Consider the following 20,778-nt stretch of genomic DNA (forward strand, 5'->3'; position numbering starts at 1 on the left):
TTCCAGTTCGTACACCACATTCGATTTTATTTCTTTTGGTATAGGGTCCTTCAGTTTTGAATATAAATTTGCCACTTTCTTTTTGCACTGTGCTACTATTTTCACTTTTTTATTATAATCTTTAAAACAATTTTTAATTTTGTAGGTAAGGTAAGGGATGTTAGGGATGCTTAGAAGCATCCCTAACATCCCTTACCTTACCTACAAAATTAAAAATTGTTTTAAAGATTATAATAAAAAAGTGAAAATAGTAGCACAGTGCAAAAAGAAAGTGGCAAATTTATATTCAAAACTGAAGGACCCTATACCAAAAGAAATAAAATCGAATGTGGTGTACGAACTGGAATGTACTGACTGTCATGAAACATACGTAGGTCAAACCTCTCAGTGGCTTAAAAATCGCATGAACTTACATAAAAGTGATATTAGAACGAATAACCTGAGATGTGCATTATCTGTTCATGCTAATAAGTACTCACACAGTGTTGATTTTAATAACGTAAAAATTTTAGATGTAAATGTAAATTATAAAAAAAGATGTATACTAGAAATGATCCACATACAAACTCAAAAAAGTAAAATTAACAAGAAAACGGACACGCAGAGATTAAGTCCAATATATGCATATCTCATAGAATTTTCTAACAGACCATTTTTCGATGGTCCAGTTGATGGATGACATTTAACCTAACTTTGTTTATTGCGTATTATGATATTGCGTTTCTTAATTGATAATCATTTGATATTACCCTGTTTGATGCTTGTGTCTGATTTTGTACAATTCTTAGACTTAGAGATTAACCTCGCATTCAGTAAGTTGTTGTACTCTGTTTTTTGTTTTATTGTTGATGATGTGTTTTGTTGTATTTTACAGTTGCCCTGAGGAAGAAGCAAAATAAGCTTCGAAAGCTAGGCTTTACATGAATAAAGAGTAAATATATCTCGTTAATTGCTGATCGATATCCCTTATATAGTATATATTATATATATATATATATTTCATATTTCATGTGAAGGATTTGTATTGTATTTCAGAAGCCCTGAAGAAGAATTAAATAAATTCGAAAGCTTGGCAAGGAATAAAGAGTTTTCTTTTATTCTTCAAAATAATCGAGTCGTTTGACCCTTATCAATAGTTCACAGATATATATATATATATATAGTAAATTTGATAAGGGGTGTGGGAAAATTGATAAGTGTTATAATTTCACTCTTGTTTATTCCATTCAGTCGACGTTTCGATCCCGATGGGGACCTTCTTCAGGACTCTACAATAGCAATAGAAAACAGTCAAAACATGATACATCACAAGCATGTAAAAATATATAAAAATAATAATACAATTAGTACATACCGAAATACAGAGTCATAAAGATCTTATTTGAACACAAATCAACAGTTCTCAAGAAAGCAACGAACAAGAACATCAACAACTTCAGTGAAAAAAAGATCTGATATTTCGTTAAAGGAGAAGAAATCAATTATAATCATGTAAACAAAGTAAACAGAATAATCAAATGAGAGGTTGTCAAAAATGCTGTCAATCAGACTTGCCACAGAATACACGCACATGACGAATGAAACATAGAGTAGCATGTAGAGTCCTGAAGAAGGTCCCCATCGGGATCGAAACGTCGACTGAATGGAATACAGAAGAGTGAAATTATAACACTTATCAATTTTCCCACACCCCTTATCAAATTTACTACTATTGTTGTATAGGTATATTGGGAATTAGAATTGTTGATATATATATATATATATATATATATATACATATATATATATGAAATAATATTATGTTTTGCAACTAAAAACTCTTGTCAAGCTAGGCGGAAATATGCCCAATGGTTTCCTAATCGGAGATCACCGAATAAAAAAAAATAGTGAAGTTTATTCCAGTACTGGAAAAACAAAACAAGAGAATCATCATCCAAATGAGGAGCACAAAGCAGCTCATTTGCAGCATTTTTAATCAAATCCAAAAACCAACACTAGACGAGCAGCTAGACAATTTGTGTGAAGTTAGCAACGATTTCTCAGCAACGGTTTCTGACATGCAGTCTGTCTTGCGTGGGATACAGCTGAATATCTGCGGGGCGTTTCCAAACTTACAAACTAATCCATTGCAACGCTTTTCGCTCAAATTTACGATTATTGTAATTATCATTGGGGGAATTGATTGAAGTGTACTGATCGGAAACAGATGTTAATCGTCGGAGTGTTTCAAATTATCACAGAGTCAAAATTACGTTTTCAAAATTTCTGGAAGTTTGCTAGACGAATAGAGTAAAAACCTGTTGGATTCTCAAAAAAGAAATTTGTGAATTAGAGAAGTGTTGATTCACTTGATTCTGTTCAGGAAGACGGAGTGAGTCAACAATTTTAAAAAACGATACAAATCGTGATTCGCAACTTCTAAATTAAAACATACACCTCAGATGAATATACAGTAACAAAACGAAGAGATTACGATGAAAAGGCTTCCCGAAGAAATTGTCACAAAAAACGGAATACAATTGCAGCTAGCGAATCGAGATAGAGGCATTAAAAAAAAAGTTACAAACTTGACAGAAGAAAACGAAAAGCTGAAAAGAAGGTTGGAAACTGCGGAACAGAATAGTAGAAAAAATAATTTGATTATATTTGGGTTGAAAAAGCTCTCAACAGGAAATCTTCTTGATTACATTATTGAGCAGATAAATCGTCTTCTAGCCCTAGGGATTGCTGTTACAGAATCGGATATAAACGATTACTATACATTGGGAAACTTTGAAAATAGCTCCATATAGATTGAGTTTCTGTCCAATTTGAAAAACACAAATTTTGAATTGAAGTGGACAGGAGTTTCAGGAGCACATGATCTGACGGCAGCGCAACTCGAAGAATTGAAGGGTTTAAAAAAATTCCTATTTCAAGCTCAAGAAAACAGTACTGAAAAATCTTATATAAGAATGAAAATAAACTGGTCGTTGGATTGAATGTGAGAGGTCCAAGAGTGACCAGAGAAAAATCAAGATCTTCGCTTCTCTACAGGTTACCTACCCCAAATTTATAATATAATACCATCATTTCTTAAGATGCCGCAGAGCTTTCATTCTCTTAAAAAACACACAAAATTCTGGTTACTCGACAGTTTTGGAAGACAGGCAGCTCATGAGTTGTTTTGAGATTTTCAGATGTTCATAATAATCAGTGAGCCAGCTCAGTATTAATTTGTAATTTAGTATTCAACTATGTAGTGGCAGAGAGGACAGGGGAAATAAAAATCCTTAATGAGATGCCGACGTTTCGACCTTTATTTCTGGTCTTTTTCAAGGCTGGAAACAGAACGACATTGAAAACATGGGGCATAACATAGTGCCATAATATAAAGAAAGCAGTATACTCTAGTAGGTGCAGAAACAAAATACAACAGAGCATTACAAAAAACATAATTTAAAACACATACCAATTCATATGAATAATCCCTCACAATATTCTGAGGTGGACATAAAACTGTGTCGTCAATTTTTTAAGAACTCAATATACAATATACAGGTCCACTGGTCAACAGATGAAACTATCTATAATCTTTTATTATAATTTTAGGGTGTTCAAAAGATTTTTCCACATTAAGTACAATAAACAGCTGAAAACTAGTCTCCGTGTCATCTGTCATATGCAGAACGTCGAGCGTCATATGGTTATCTAATGTCAAAGAAAGGGGTATGTTCCTGAAATTCGTCAAGAACGAATCATCCGTTTGTATCTCTCTAAAATGTTGTGATATATTGTGCTCAAATTCTGTACATCAGTCCTCAAATTTACCGTCTCGTTTAAAGAAATATGAATCATCTCACCGATACATCTCTTTTTATAGTTTTTTTCTTTTTCTAAGATGGTGACGTTCTCGAAATCGAAATTGTGGTCTTCGTTGAAGTGATGAGCGGCTAGAGCGGTTTTTTCATTTTTGTCTTTATTAGTGGGTCTACAATCATATCCGTGCTGGTAGACTCTATTTTTAAGATACTGTTTGGTCATACCTATGTAGCATCTGCTGCAGTCTTTACAAGGGATCTTGTATATTAAATCGGATTGCAAACCATCTGGAGTTTTATCTTTGATTTTCGAGAAAAGGGAACTGACGCATTTCAGTGGATAGAAAGCCAGTCTTGCAGAAGAGTTAGTTTGTTGTAAGGCTCTGCTCATGTTTTCAGATAGACCTTGAATATAAGGAAAACGGTAATATCTGGTTCGTTCATCATTCCTCGAACCTGCATCGTTAGTGAGCACTTTCCTTTTATATTGATTAAGAATACGTTTGACCAAGGTTGTTGGGTAATTATTTCTTGTTAGTAACTCAGTTATCTTCAGTTCATTTTCTCTGTGAAATCTTTCATCACTCAAATGAATAGCACGGAACATCAAGTTTGTTATAGTTGCTATCTTCTGGGATGTGGGGTGTTGTGATCGGTAGTTCAACATTCTACCAGAGGAGGTGGGTTTGGTATACCAATTGGTGCTTATGGTTCCATCTTCATTTCGAATCAACAGTACATCTAAAAATGGTATTGTTGCCTCGGACTCTCGTTCAACGGTGAATTGCAGTTTATGATGAACGTTATTGAATTTTAGGAGTAATTCGTCCGATTTGTAATTTAGTGTAGGACTTACCTGTATGTTGTTTTTAGAGGAGAAGAATACATTTTGTTTTGTTCTGTTGATTCCTCGAGTAGGCTCAAACACGAGCTCTTAATTGAGCTTTCTTGAGCTCGCGGGGGGAACACAGCTTGTACGTTATGGAGAAGTAAAGTATATATTAAGTATAAAAAAAAATACGAACAAGTATTTTGAAGTGCAAAAAACTCTCGAAAATAGGGGTAAGCACACATGCCGATGGGCGACCGTAATATCAATGATCTGAATGTGGCACCTTTGAATATTAATATCTATTTTCTAAATTTATGACTAGATTACGACACGCTTAAACATTTTTTTATGATTTCTTACTTCTCATTTGTTGATCTTGTAATTATTTTAGGCCTAGTACGCAAATTCTAGGGAAGGCTAGCAATATTTTAAATATTTTCAGATTCTTCGGCATCGGTCATAGCGAGGCATCAAAACCTAGTTGTGATCTTTCGAATTATTTCGTCTGGTGCTCCAATTTTTTTTTCTTTTGATATTTTTGGGCACCCCTGCAGACCTTGCGCCCATGGCAAGTGCCACCTTTGCCACGCCCTAGATACGGCACTGATGTAGGTAGGTACATGTGACAAACAAGGGATGTCCAAGATAGGCTCAATGTACAGGGTGAAAGTTTATATTTTACTCAATAGCTTTCTCAGTTAATACTGGTAATACAAAAACTTTCAAACGGCAAATCTGAAGTATTTTTATGAGGATTCCGAATTCAGTACTAGAAAATACAAAAACCCATATAAACCTGAGAGTTTTATGTGAACTGGTATTTGTTGAATGGAGTACTCTGTATTTTATTTTCTTAATCGGTAGACTCTTTTTCCTGATTTCAATATACAGTACAACTTCGATAGTTCGGACAGTCGCTAGTCCGGACACTCCAGTATTCCGGACACTGCTGGGATTCGGGCATTTTGAAATTTTTACCTCTGAAATCCGGGCGCGAAAATATTAATTATGCAAAACAATAGCATTTTCCTGTCTATACATGTAAAAAACGGTTACATGCCGGTTGGAAACAGCGCGGCGGCAGCATCTTTCATTCTGCACTTTGTTTTAGAGCGTGCCGGACGCAATGGCTCCAGTCAAATGATCACATAAGACACACTCACAGAAAAGTCTAGCTATCAGGTGAACTGGGAAGAATAATCTTACCCTTGAAGATTTATAGCTTTTGAAAAGGCTTTAAGACAAGGCAATTGATATAGATGTATCCAAAAAGGTCCAAACTAAAATTGATATGTATTTTTCAAAAAAGTAGAAGCTATTTCATTTTGCATAAATACATAATATATATGTATACAATATTATAAATACCTACATGTACATATTTATATAACGTGTTACATGTACTTAGGAGTTTTGTCCAGTTTTGTTTTATTTTATGAGAAAATAATATTTTTTTTTGTGACTTGATTAATAAACCTTATTTTTATAATTTATAAGTTGCTTTATTTATTAAATTAAAATCACTCCAGTAATCCGGACGCCTCAATAATCCGGACAGGTACCGGAACGATATCTGCCCGGACTACTGAAGTTATATACTGTATATACTTTATTGATGTTATATTGTCAGTTTTCGAAAAATAAAGAATTTTTCGTCTAAATCCAAGGAAGCTGTAGAACGCCATATGACAATTCGGCGATTTATTTATATCAAAGTAGCCGTGGTTAATGAAATTACTGATATTTGTTTTATTTATTCCTTTAAGTGTTCAAGATGGCCCCATTTACTTCTACACAAAATCGATATTTTTGTATCAAGTTTTCGCGGGTTCTCCTTGATATTTCTAGTTTGTTGTTGAGATGATCAATTATCATCAATATTTTAGGGATGTTTCATATAAACTTTACATTTCAAATATTCCCATAAAAAGTATCCAATGGGATTAAGTCAGGCTCTCTAACGGCTAACGTACTATTTGCTGGTGATCCGGCTTGTTGCCAGATTGAGTTTCTCAACAAATTCAAAGGAAGCATACCAATCTTCTTCAATTCGATTTTGAAGGAGCTCCAGGTATCGAATTCCTGTTAGAAACCCATAAACAAAGAATTTTGTCTCATAACCTCATAACTCGATTTTTGTTATACCGCACCATACACCTATAGACTGTCGACCAGATATTCTGTCTTTTTTTTATTGTCTGAGCCCAAAAATATTATTTTTCGAAAATAAAAAATATCAATTTACATAAAATTTTTATTTTTATAATGCTTTTTGACATTTCCTAGTACTGAATTCTGAATCCCCATAAAAAATACTTAATTTTTGTCCATTTGAACCTTTTTTAGGACCAATAGTAACTGAGATAGCTATTGAGTGAAATATAAAAAATCACCCTGTACATCCATTGAACATTTTCTGGACTTGAATTGTACGTCCAAAGAGTAGTTGGACGTACATTGTGTGTAATATGTACCAATTCTGGAAGTCCAAAAGATATGAATCCAATGGATTTTTCAGAAAAACAGTAAAAATTAAGAAATTTCATTTAAACTTATGCGTGACATTGTACATCCATTGTGTACGTACATGTACTCTGTCGGATGATATGAAGGTCATTCCATTTGAAAAATGCACTTTTTATCATTTTAGTATGTTTCTGATTATTTGAAAAGGTTCGCGTATTCTGTTGGGAGTGGAGCTTATATTAACTTGGAAATATAGACCTCTCTGTAATATTTGCTTGATTTTCAGATTTGTCTTGGTGGAGAGTGTCTAAGTAGAAGTCTACCAGTACCAATTCAAGTAATTCCAGGTGGATGGAGTACCTGGAAGGAAGGAAAATGTAAATCTTCCTGCATTGAAAAATCCATAGGCTATACATCCAAACGAAGAATTTGCAACAATCCTCCTCCAATGAACACTGACCTTGGTTGCGAAGGTTCCAGCATTGAGTTCGCTACATGTAGGGACGACAAAGTCAGTAATGTTAATTGAAACTTCTGTGTAAAAGTAAAAATAAATTTCAATTCACATTTATTGGCCGGTTGTCGAAGGACTAATGGTAGTACTCATAAACGATATTCCGTAATTGTGAAGTGCTGGCCTCATCATAGTCGTTATTTTGCGACCAAGCAATGAAAAATCATTGCTCGGCATTGACTTCGTCAAGTCGGCAAGCTACCTACCCTGAGATTTGCTCAAACATGGAACCTCAGATAACAGAGCTTGGAACATTGATATTATATGTTTATATTCGGATATAACCTAGCTTAAAATAATTATTTTCTGTCAATTAATCTCCTAACATTCTTTGAAATAGTATTCATTTGTGTGGAATAATCATCCACCTGGTAAATTTTACACAAAGTATAGCCTTCAACAAAATAATGTAATAATTATCAGAACATATTTTTCTTGTACAGGTATTGCGGTGGTGAAATGAGTTCTTTTTTTTTCTGGGTGGTCAAACTTAAAAAAGGAACTTTATTTATTATTTCTTCACTATTCTGTTTTTTGCATTGAAGAAATTATTGTTGAAATAAAATAATGTTCTTTTTTTTTCAAGCTCAGAAAAAGGGGAACTTATGTCAATGCCTCAGTACCCGTGCAAGAAAAATATGTCCTGATAATTATTACATTATTTTGTTGAAGGCTATACTTACCATACCAGGTGGATGATTGTTCCATATTCTTTAGTTCAGTAGAATGATCAGGAGTTATGGAAGTTATTGAAATAAGTCGGACTTATCTTCAATTCCGCTAAATCAGTGTTATTGTTCTATCAAGAGTATTATTTCATCAAATTTTTCAAATTTCTATTAATTTTTTTTTTTATCTCATATAGCGAGTAATATTTTTTACCTTACACGTGAATTGAAATTTTTTGATACGGGCCTGCAATTTTTAATTCTAATAGCAATCCTGTAAAATATCATCGAAAATTTGGCCATTTTAACGATCACAGTTCCAGCATTTTGTGAAACCAATAAACCAACTTATGAGACATTTTAACCCCCAATACTCATTCAGTTTGAGTTCCTCGATCTCCACTGGACCGCTGCCCTTACGTCACGTAATAGTATAGGATCCCGATATAAAATGACCTTCATCGAGATGCTTATTTGATAAAACGTATTTAATATTTAATTTAACATGTCAATAAATATATCACATATGGGTTGCCTAACAAATTTTAGTCCAGAGTAGGTTTAATTAATAATTAAAAAAAATTTTTTTTCAAACATTTCACCGGTTTGCTTATTAGATAAATTCTATACCAATCGAAAGTATGAAGCCCATAGAATGTGCAAACGTTAGGTTGCCTATTTTTTTCCGGTCACAACTGTCGGGTAGCCAGGTATAAACAGGTGAATCTATACTAGTATTTTGCAACGGTCTGATTATTGAATCAAAATCAATAAAATTGAAGATTATTTTATTATGAACACGGTGGTATAGGGTTGCCTGCGAAAAATCAGTCCCGAATCCCGGTTGTCGAATTTTAAAAAGTTAAATATTGCTGCGAGTGAATGTGTGCGACTAAGAGGTCCCAATCAACCATCTCATGCAGAAGAGGACACAGCATAGCAGCTGTTTGAAGTCCGTCCAGTGAAAGAAAGAGAGTGCGCATGCTATTTGTTCTTGGAAATGAAAAGGATAGCGATAGACTCTTATATGCGTGCATCATTTTGGAGTCATTACACTAGAAATAATGTTGAATTAGGAACTGCCTGTGGTGAATATTTCAGAGTGTGCACATTGTCAATAACCGATGCAGGAGATTCTGATATTATAAAATCTTTGCCAACAGGAGATGGAACCCAATAAATTTGTAATAATCTGTAATAATCATTTTGGAGTAGATTGTCGCTATAATCACAACTGAAAAAACGTGCTACTATTTATTGTTGGAAAAAATGGCAAAAGTGTTTGTTGTGTAATTCGGATGATGATATAATTGATTTTAAGAATAAAACTTTTGAAAACTGTGTAGTAAATTTAGCTTTTCGTAAAAAAAACTTTAAATACAATTTTGTTGAGCTACCCAGTGCATCACTTGAATTATATAATTAATTGTTGAAAAAAAATCAATAACTATTCCTCTATTTTGATGATTATCTAGTCCAAAATGATGCACGCATATACGAGTCTATCGCTATCCTTTTCATTTCCAAGAACAAATAGCATGCGCACTCCCTTTCTTTCACTAGACGGACTTCAAACAGCTGCTATGCTGTGTCCTCTTCTGCATGAGATGGTTGATTGGGACCTCTTTAGTCGCACACATTCAATCGCAGCAATATTTAACTCTTTAAAATTCGACAACCGGGATTCGGGACTGATTTTTCGCAGGCAACCCTATACCACCGTGTTCATAATAAAATAATCTTCAATTTTATTGATTTTGATTTAATAATCAGACAGTTGAAAAATGCTAGTATAGATTCACCTGTTTATACCTGGCTACCCGAGAGTTGTGACTGGAAAAAAATAGGCAACCTAACGTTTGCACATTCTATGGGCTTCATACTTTCGATTGATATAGAATTTATCTAATAATCAAACCGGTGAAATGTTTAAAAAAAAATTTTTTTAATTATTAATTAAACCTACTCTGGATTGAAATTTGTTAGGCAATCCATATGTGATATATTTATTAACATGTTAAATTAAATATAAAATACGTTATATCAAATAAGCATCTCGGGGAAGATCGTTTTATGTCGGGATCCTATACTATAAGGCAGTAGTTCGGTTGGCAACGGCTCTGATAACCCTTCAGTGAGACAGAATAAAAAAAAATTAACACACAATCATCATTATTACAAGCAACCATTGTTTTTTAGGTAGACTTCAGCTTCATCAGGATTGCTTATCATTATTTTCATATCAAATTAATGTACATAAAATAAGTACCGAACTAAACAAATGAAAATTTTTCAGATATGCGACACCAGAATAAGTGCAGTTCAATATGCTTCTAGAAAATGCAGGGAGTTTTCAAGAGTGTTGTCTGATTTAGATCCTGAAGGAATTGGTCTACAAGCTCCCCATGAAGAAGGTATACTTTCTAAGAATATTGAAGTACCTTTTTTACAGTCTGTCGATATTTCAGAAAGATTATGGATGGGATGTACAATTTTTTGCAAAAGAAGCGGTTCTGGTAACTTTTATTCTCCCAGAATAGAGTTGAACGATTTAGGCATTTCTGCCTATCTTCCTGATGGTACATTATGTCATAGGAAAAACAATCAAAACTATTATTGCATGCATCATCATTGTTTGCCTGAGGTGAGATATTTTGTCATTGGATAGTTTGATGGACATCTATTAATATTTCAAGTCATGCCATCATTCACACAACTGAGTATTTTAAAGATTAAAGAGATCCACATACTGAGTGTGTATTGAGTATGGAAAGCTTCAATTATCGATTCGCACGATTAACAGAAATTTTATAGTAGTATTATTATAGTAAAATTTTCGGTTTTTTCTAGAAATATAATGAACTTTATTGTTCTGAAGGATTCCAAAAATAAAAACATGCATTTTAAATAACAAAGTTCATTTTATTTTCAGAAAAACTGAAATTTTGAGTATAGTAGGTATATACTACATTGAATATAAAGAACATAAACAAGAAATCTATAGAAATTCCCTACTCCCTACTCTAAACCTACTCATTACACTAATATATTACATTCGGAGCATTATCTACGAGCATTATTTTGTTTCTTCAATTTCCATATACAGGGTGGCCACTTTTTCAATGGGATTGTATTGGTAACTTTTAAACCATAAGAGTTAGAAGGTCGCTCAAATGGAGAAAAAGTTGCATGCATAGAAGCATCATCAAGCAGTTCAAACAAATCGAGATTATCAGGGCCAGTTATTGAGATATCATAAGAAAAGTAAATTCTGTCATTTTGATTTTTCTTTGTTTCCCACTTTATTTTAAATATTAACAAAAAATGTTACAGGAATTTTTTATTCGACAGTAAATTGTTCTCAATTTGACGTAATCAGATTTCGTATCCAACGTTTCGTGCTCTCTGGACCACCCTCAACCTCAATTCTTTCAATACGGTCCTGTATATTTTATGACACTTTTCGAAATAACTTTTAACGCTGAATTCAACGATATATCATACAATGTCATTCAAAGTTGATTTTCAGGTGATTTTGACCCTTATCCAAATTTCTTTGGGTCGGATCTGTATTACATTTAGGTACCTTTAGTTTAATTATCAACACGCAATACATTTCGATGAGAAAATCAACTTACTCATCTTGAACTGAATGGAACATATCAGAATCAAATCAAGAAACAAGTAATAATTATTTAGATATTTCAATTCATAATAATTAAACGAATTATCATTTAATGAAAGAAAAATCGAATGATTATTCGAAAGTAAATGAAAATGAATGAAGTAAGTGTTCGAAATGTCCACCATTTTGTAAAATGCACTTAAAGGTTCTGGAGCCCATACTTCTTATACCTTTGCTTATTTCGTCTTCTTGAATACCTTCCAATACATTCTCAATCTTCTCGCGAGAAATCACTATTGTTGGATTTGTCATTTGTTCCGTTGAAACAAATTATAGAATAGAACTTTATTTTGATATCATTACGATATAAGTTTTGCAAGGCTTGGTATTCAAATTTAAAATCATTGTATTCGCGTCTCTTGACTATTTTATTAACAGCAGTTTTTCATAAATTGCATTCACTACAGATCCAACCCAAAAAAAATTGGATAAGGGTCAAAATCCCCTGAAAATCAACTTTGAATGACATTGTATGATATACCGTTGAATTCAGCGTTAAAAGTTATTTCGAAAAGTGTCATAAAATATACAGGTCCGTATTGAAAAAAATGAGGTTGAGGGTGGCCCAGAGAGCACGAAACGTTGGATACGAAATCTGATTACGTCAAATTGAGAAAAATTTACTGTCGAATAAAAAAGTCCTGTAACATTTTTTGTTAATATTTGAAATGAAGTGGGAAAAAAAGAAAAATCAAAATGACAGAATTTACTTTTCTTATGATAACTCAATAACCGGCCCTGATAATCTCGATTTGTTTGAACTGCTTGATAATGCTTCTATGCATGCAACTTTTTCTCCATTTGAGCGACCTTCTAACTCTTATGGTTAAAAAGTTACCAATACAATCCCATTGAAAAAGTGGCCACCCTGTATATCGATAGTTCTGAACTCCCAAATTGGATGGGAATTCAATATAGGTACCTAGATGGATCATATTAATTCAATTGTAAAACCATCATAACAGAATAAAGTATCATAATCTTAATGTTGATATCTTATGTATGAAAGTTTTCGTTCCACTACATGTATTTATTTTTACAGAATTTCGAGTTTGCGAAATCTGCCTCATTCGTATTTGGATTAGGAAACGATGTTCCTTTTTCTCAAAATGCACATCCAAATAAAGTTGTTCCACCTGAAATTGAAGGTTATTTCTCAGTAGATTCGAATGGAAACCCTTTAATGGTCAGTTTGGGTTCTACAAAATTAAGGAATGAAGATTGGGAGAGTAATGACTATATAGAAATTCCTGAGCTGACGCAAAGGCTTATATGAATTGAATTGTGACATAATTGATTTGAAAAGAAATTTTACCAAGTGTTTTTATTTTATTACAAATCCCTTCAGATCATTAAACGGAATTTTCAACACCAGTTTTATTTTATAGTCATTAAATTTCAAAGATATTGAAAAAATCTTCCAAATCTCAGATATTTCATAGATAAAAAGTATATATAGAATTAAAATGTAGTAGATGAAATGTTTGTAATATAATTTATAATTAAGTTTCGAAAAGCAAAATTGTATTGGAGTAGGACAAGATAAGGAGATTTGATTGATTATAGGTACAACTCATGTTCTGATGAATCAATGGAATCCGCAAATTTCCCATATTGATAAATGAATATACTACTTGACGAGGTGGTATGGTAAACATGTACAATAGGTATATGACCTTGAGACCCTCGAAAGACGTCCAATTATCTACGTCAAATCGGCAGCTGCGTTGCCAGATTGAAAATAGCATTTATTTATTCGTTATTATTAGGGTAGGCTTATGTCAAGCAGAGGGCTGTTTGATGATCACAAGGCCGCCGCCAGGACCGGCATACCGGACATTTTGCCGGGGCGCCAAATTTTAGGGGTGCTAGTTAACAAAACAAGACATAATTTTTGACACAAAAATGATTTCTCAGTGATACTTTGTAGTGAAATTAAAAAAATTGCCAAGCGCTAATTTTATTGAAGAAATCAAATAGACGATCTCAACTGGTTATGAAAATACAAATAGGTACTAAAATGCACCTTTGAAAACTTCGTCGTCATTTTACCATAGATCATCCTACTTTTGAAGAATTGAGGGAATTTTTGATGAAATTGATAAAACGTCCTTTGATGAATTTGTAAAGGTGATTTGAGTTAAAAAAAAGAAAAGGAAAAGAAAGGAATAACAGAGGCGTCTAAAAAAAAAATCCAAGAAACCGCAATTCGAAAGCACTAGAATATACAGGGTGCACCACCATCGACTCGATGCTCTATTACGGTTAAGCGCTAAAATTAGACTACATTCAATCTAGATCATTAAATTGGTTGGTAATATACAGATTGTATCAAGAAAATTTGAATGATCAATTGTTCCATTAAAACCTTCACCGAATTGTTTGGCTTTACTCATCGCAAACCTTACTGCCTATTCATTGGAATAGTGCTCTATGTGTTATAATAACTGAATATAATAGAATAAATTATTATCATATTTGTTCCTTACGAATCACCATGTTTTTTATTGAAATTTAAGATTGTATGGAATAAATTAATCCAATTTTAATGGTTAAACTGAGATGTTTAGATTTTTTGTAAATTGGGATCTTTGAAAAACCTAATAACTTTGAACCAATTCTTTTGAATCGTGAATCGGTGTATAATATTGTCTATGTTCTTGTGATATTATAACTGAAAATATTACAATTGAGTGACAGCAGTGCCATATATAGGAAATAGAAAATAGAATCATTGATGGCAGAAATAAAAATTGAAATCTAGGATAGCGAAAAATATTTCGTCAATAGGGAAATCCAAAAAAGGCAGAAGTAGAAAGTTGCGATGAATTGAAAGCATAAGAAATTACGTAAATAAGAATAGTTGAAAAACCGGGGAGCAGAAGTTAAAAAGTTGCGTGAAATTGAAGGAGAAAAAATTAAAGAAATAATTTTTGAGTGAAAAGCTTGGAACAGAAGTACATTATGACTTTGATTGAAGGCAGAAGAAAGATAATAAAATTTTCATAAGAAAACCAAAAAGGCATTGAAAAACAAAAAGGACGAGATGAGTGTAGTTAAGTAATTAGATTAGGTCAGAAGTTTATTATTATTTGAAAGAAAAAAAAAATTAGTTATATAGATAAGAATAAATTTTATATTTTTCTGAGCCCAAATGACTAAATGAGGTAAGGGTTATTGCATGAAACAAATTTATATTTGTTTGGATCTTTTTATAAAATATACAGTCCATATATAGTCCACTGTGGTCCACCAAATATTCCATTTGTCCAACCGCAGAAACCAAAATCTCGATCAATCGAAATTTCGGAAAGTTTGAAGTTGACAGTTCAAATGCGGAATTTGAGTTCAAAATTTCAGGATCGATTGTTCATCGTAAGTCCACGTTTGTTCGCCCAATAATTTCATTTGTCCACCCACAGAAACCAAAAGAATTGACCATTCGAAATTTTAGAAAGTGTGATGTTGGCACCCTCATATGCGAATGTTGGGGTAAAATTTTCAGGTTCGTTTGTCCATCGTAGGTTCACGTTTGTCCACTCAATAATTCCATTTGTTCACTCACAGAAACCAAAAAATCGACCATTCGAAAAACAACATCGGCTGAAAACAACGTCATAAAACACACCAACCACTCCATCTATCTCAGCCTTGTCAAGGAATAAAGCTTCCCAATTGAGTTATAAGAAATGTTTATTTAATGCTTTGTAATCGGCTTTCTTGAAATTGTAAGAGATTTTACCCACATCTGGAGAATGTACAATGTTGACTGGAATATTGACAAGAGATGGTAAGCATCCAACTTAGAGAGAACATCAACGACGGGCTCAATTGACAAATGGCGATTCCCAGAGACAACAAGATCTGAAAAAGTGTCATACATCTTACGGAATTGATTTGAAAAAGACCATTAAAAGCAAGAGCATCGCCAAGAATTTAAGCACATAAGTCAGTACACCTGTTCAGAGTCGCTTGCCAATCGATCCCCCCAAGTTATAATCGCCCGCTATTAAAAAATTATCCGGTCTAGTTATACCAACTACATACTCCAAATTTTCGCAATGCCTCTCAAAGTACTGAACTCTAGCAGAAGCACATGAGTGAGGAGGTATATAAACAGTTCCCAACAATACATCAGTATCACAATTAAGTAAAACGAAAATATCCTCAACATTATTACCCCCCTGTTCGGAACTAGAGAGAATGGACCTATATTTTCTAAATATATTATAATTACAGAAATGTAACTCAGCATCAATAATGGAAGGGTCAAGCCATGTCTCGGTCAACAAGATTACATCATAATCTGCAATATTTACATTCTTAACTAACTCGTAAGTTTAAATTTACCCCTAATACTACGAACATTCTGGAAATAGACACTCAAACGATTGAAACTATAATTATCTCTTTCAGTTTTTTCTAACCTTAACTATTCTCGGTGAACCACTTATGTATCTTATTAGATACATATACTATTATTCATTATTATTATTAGATACATATACTATTATTTACTATTTTAATTACTATTGTAATATTTAATTCTCCATTAACTTTACAATGTTTCAACCCCCGTCGAAGATCACCCAGATACTCACGCTGCCTTAGTGTCAAATCGGCCGATAATCTCACAGGAGGTTGACCAATCTTATGTTTGTTCTTCAAAATATTCAAAACCTCATCAGAACTTCCGAACATCAACTTCTAAGGTGATTCCCAAACGAAATGCTCTGAGAATCTTCACATCTGGGACAATTTTAGACAAGATTGTCGCCATAACTTTTACTTCATCGCTCATAGAATTCTGTGTCTCAATATCATAAACAATAATATTTTTGGTTCGCCTTTTACGCTCTTTCATTTCCATTACGAATTTGTCAGGACTCGTTGAGCCTCCTGTATTAGATTGTGCCGAGGATGAACTCAGCGAAACAACCGTGGCCTTAAGCGAGCAATCACCTGAGCAGACAAAGCCTCAATCTTCTCATTCATCTCAAATATTAGGGAAAGGTAATTATTTTTTATTTCATCCGTTGAAGTCCCTAAAATGGCTCTCAAATAGAAGAGTGAGTTGTTTTATTATTTTATCTAATTTTAAGGATATGGGATTCTCATTCAAGTGCTGACAGCACACCAACTTTCCATCTTTCATCGCAGCACGCGCTTTCACGGAGCAACTTGGATGAAATGGGGCCTCACATTCAGAACAGGAAACGGCATTTGATACTTTCTGCAATAAGAGCAATCCAATTTTATATTTTCTTGGCTAGCCATATCAGAATCTGGGTACGGCACTGGTACCTATAGGTAAAAAGAATCACTAGCGATACGTTATCGGGTATCTCTTCAGCAGGTGTTCTAGCTGATAAGTTTTCCGTGGTTTTCTTCGATATAAAATGAACCAATTCATGTTGAGCCAGACCAAATATCAAATTCATCTTTTTGAAAATTCTAGTATCGCGTTCTGAATGAAATTTTCAATAACAATTAAAAAAGTGAGGAATATAATAGATGCCCACGCACTGCCTCAATCAATTTTTCTTCCATTGAGCTCTCACAATCGTAATCTATTCTCCACGAATGCTATAGATATGTAGAACCTGGGTACCCCCTGCGGAGGTAAATCAGCTAATCTGTGAGGGTGACGAGAAATGGTTCTTCGTTACCCTATCATTCAATTAGGGTTTACTTCAAGGGTAAGTAATACCTAGTTGAATGATAAACCTAGTTAAAAAATAAAAACTTCCTATGAGAACATCAATCACTCTCCGTCAGGAAGTGTTAACATCCCTCTTGAGAGGTTGTTTCATGTTCTAGACTACTCTGATAACTCAGTGAATTTATCATTTTTATGCGATGATCTCAATATTGATTTTTTGAGCAATTGTAGAGATAATAATTTTCTGACTGTTCTGGTGCTATCTTTCAATATGAAAATATCTTCTTCGCAGCCAACTCGTATTTTTACATCCAGTACTAAGGTAGATTATATACTAACAAATTTTGATTCAAATCATTGTCGGACAACTGTGTTCGAGGGTCACTTCAGCGATCACATGATAATCTGCCTTGATTATTTTTTCAATCTAGTGTTAAAGCTCCTACAAGAGCACAAAGATACACCTTAACTAGGAATTTAACAACAAAGGCTCTACTGAATCTTGTAATGGAGACTTCATATGCCAATTTTGTTGGTGTTTACATGGCATCTGATTGTTGTCTTGATGGACTATATGATAGATAGATATTTGGGTTATTCCCATCACAGATGATGGAAACAGCACAAATAACTATCTATCATGGCATCTGATATAAATGAATCTCTCAATTCGTTCATTGACATTGATCAATCTTCAACAAATAGTTATTGTCCAATGAGACACCAAGATGTTGTAGAAAGGTCAAATCTGAGGTGGTTTTTTTAGTATTCATTTATTCTTTTCTGAGAGAAGGGAGGATGTAATATATAATATGTAATATTGTGGAACACACCCCCTTCCATAGACTAAGATATGACATGTAATCTGTGAAACAACAATGGATGCTAGAACGCCAACGATGATTTATTACTTAGTATAGATGATATTTCCTCAACTGAAGGAATTAAAAATGGCTCTTTTTTAATAGCAACATTTAAGTTTTTTGGATCAAGACACAGACGTATGTCTCTTGAAGATTTCTTAACAATTACTTGAGCATGTAACCCTTTGGTAGGTCCATCTATTTTCTTTATGACATTTTTATTTTCTAGTTCATCTAACTTTAACTTTAATTTATCTTGCAAGGAATGTGGTACTCTTCTTATGGGAGTTACTTTAGGAGAAACATCTTTCATTCAAAGTGATATGATACTCATTTGGAAAGGAGCCAAGACCAAAGACCTTCAAAACAACTAGGATATTGTTTGATAATATCCTCAACCGAGTTAAATTTACTTCTTACAGAATCCAATCGTTTAACCAAATTTAGCTTTATACAATCCTGTAACCCTACAAAGGACTTTGATTAATCACATCTATAACAATAAAATTAATAGTTTGCTTGATGTTATTAACTTCACATAACAGTTCTATCTGACCTTTTGTATTCAATTTGAATCCAGAGTTTCCATATGACACTAATGATATATTTGAATTTCTCATTAAATTTTGACAACAAAGTTCTCTAACATAATTAAATGGCAAAATACTGACCTCAGCACCGGTATCGAGTTTGAAGTTGATCACCTTATTACCTACAATAATATTCTCTCTCCACTCTGTTTCACATGTCCTTTTGCTTCCTTTAACATCAGCTATCTGTAGTTCGTCTACATAAAAGTCATCATCGGAATTTTCTCTAGCATCCTCACTTTCTTGAACTTCGTTAATCTTCTTTTGTTTCTTGTCACCTTCAGCTTTCTTCTTCTCTCTTCTTTTTTCATTTGCTTCTCGTTTACATACTTTGGCGAAGTGGTTCTTTCCTCGACACTTTGCACAGGTCTTTCTATATGCAGGACATTTTCCTCTTTCATGTTTACGTTCCCAATACATACAGTCTTTCTTATTAACAGCACATACTTCAGTCTCATTTTGTAACATTTTTGATTTAGATTTGCTGATCTCAATGGCCCTGCAACAATTGATTGCCGTTTCCAAGGTTAACTGTGGTTCTCTTAATAACCCTTCTTGTGTGTCCTTGCTGAATATACCCATAACAATTCTATCACGAACCATGTCATCTGGATTGGTATAGTTTGTTGTTTGAACAGCCTTCTTTAGTTCAGTAACGAAATTGTCGAATAACTGACCTTCAACTTGATTGATATGTTGTGGAATTTAAATCTTTCGAAAATAACATTCTTCTTTGGAGAGCAGTAGAGCAGTAACTTTTGAAACACATCTTGAAATTTTTTGTTTGTTTCCGGAATTTGAAATGTGTTATACAAATCCAGCAACTCATCTCCTCCCAAATTCAGCATTACTGCTATTTTCTTTTTTTCTGATTCTTTGTCTAAGTTGCTAGCAGTCTTGAATACCTTTAGCTTTTGGCTGAATCTCTTCCATTTGTCCGATATATTACCATCAAAGGTGATTGGTTTCGGTGGTTTAAAATTAAAGAACATGGACTCCATGTTGTTTTCTCTTCTCGTCTACTTTGGCAGTCGTAGACACACCTGACACCATGTATTATCTTCAGAACTATTAGTTTTCAAGGTCTGGTGGAATAATACTAATTACCAGTTAACACTTTATAATTAATACTTTTTATGTTTTACAAGCACATACAAAAGGGCCTAAATCGTCGTTGGCGTTCTAGCAGCCATTGTTGTTTCACAGATTACATGTCATATCTTAGTCTATGGAAGGGGGTGTGTTCCACAATATTACATATTACAGTTGACACCCGAAATTAAGGTGGTCAGTCCAGTCAAAAACTCAAAGACCTACATTGGCTATTGAAAAATTCTAAAACTGAGCAGGCTTTGCCAGTTTATAAAAAAGCTAAAACCGACTATAAATTGCTGCTTAAGTCTTTAAAATTACATTACTAAAAAAATCTCATCATTATATCAGGTAATAAAAATAAAACGGTTTGGAAAATTGCGAATCAAGAAACAGGTAAATCGAAGCATAATGTTGACATCAAGTTAAGTCTGAACGGTTCATTATGTTCCAATTCAGTTGAGATACATTTGCTGATGCCTTTGCGAATAATTTTTAGTCGATTGCTACAACCTGCATTCTCGAAAATTATAGTAATAACTTGCCCCAGTGTTCTACGCTAAGTTCATTTCGAACTGAAACCTTTTTCTTTCATCCGGGGTAGAT

The 20,778-nt window shown here is 33.5% G+C and overlaps 1 protein-coding gene and 1 long non-coding RNA gene across 2 annotated transcripts in view; both read left to right on the forward strand.

The window, feature by feature from the left end:
* LOC123688567 (A disintegrin and metalloproteinase with thrombospondin motifs adt-2-like) overlaps window positions 1-13,284 on the forward strand; it is a 76,637-nt gene extending 63,353 nt beyond the window's left edge. Inside the window, exons 8-11 of the mRNA XM_045627152.1 lie at window positions 7,385-7,609; window positions 10,577-10,694; window positions 10,749-10,924; window positions 13,008-13,284. Of these exons, the coding sequence (XP_045483108.1) occupies window positions 7,385-7,609; window positions 10,577-10,694; window positions 10,749-10,924; window positions 13,008-13,241 (753 nt within the window). The 3' untranslated portion in view covers window positions 13,242-13,284. The remainder of the gene's footprint in view (window positions 1-7,384; window positions 7,610-10,576; window positions 10,695-10,748; window positions 10,925-13,007) is intronic.
* Window positions 440-956, forward strand: LOC123688572. Its single transcript, XR_006750061.1, has 2 exons — window positions 440-812; window positions 875-956. It is a non-coding gene; the product is annotated as an uncharacterized LOC123688572 (long non-coding RNA).
* Window positions 13,285-20,778: the final 7,494 nt, after the last annotated feature.

Source organism: Harmonia axyridis, chromosome 1 (genome assembly GCF_914767665.1).
Source record: "Harmonia axyridis chromosome 1, icHarAxyr1.1, whole genome shotgun sequence".
Classification (NCBI taxonomy): Eukaryota; Metazoa; Arthropoda; class Insecta; order Coleoptera; family Coccinellidae; genus Harmonia; species Harmonia axyridis.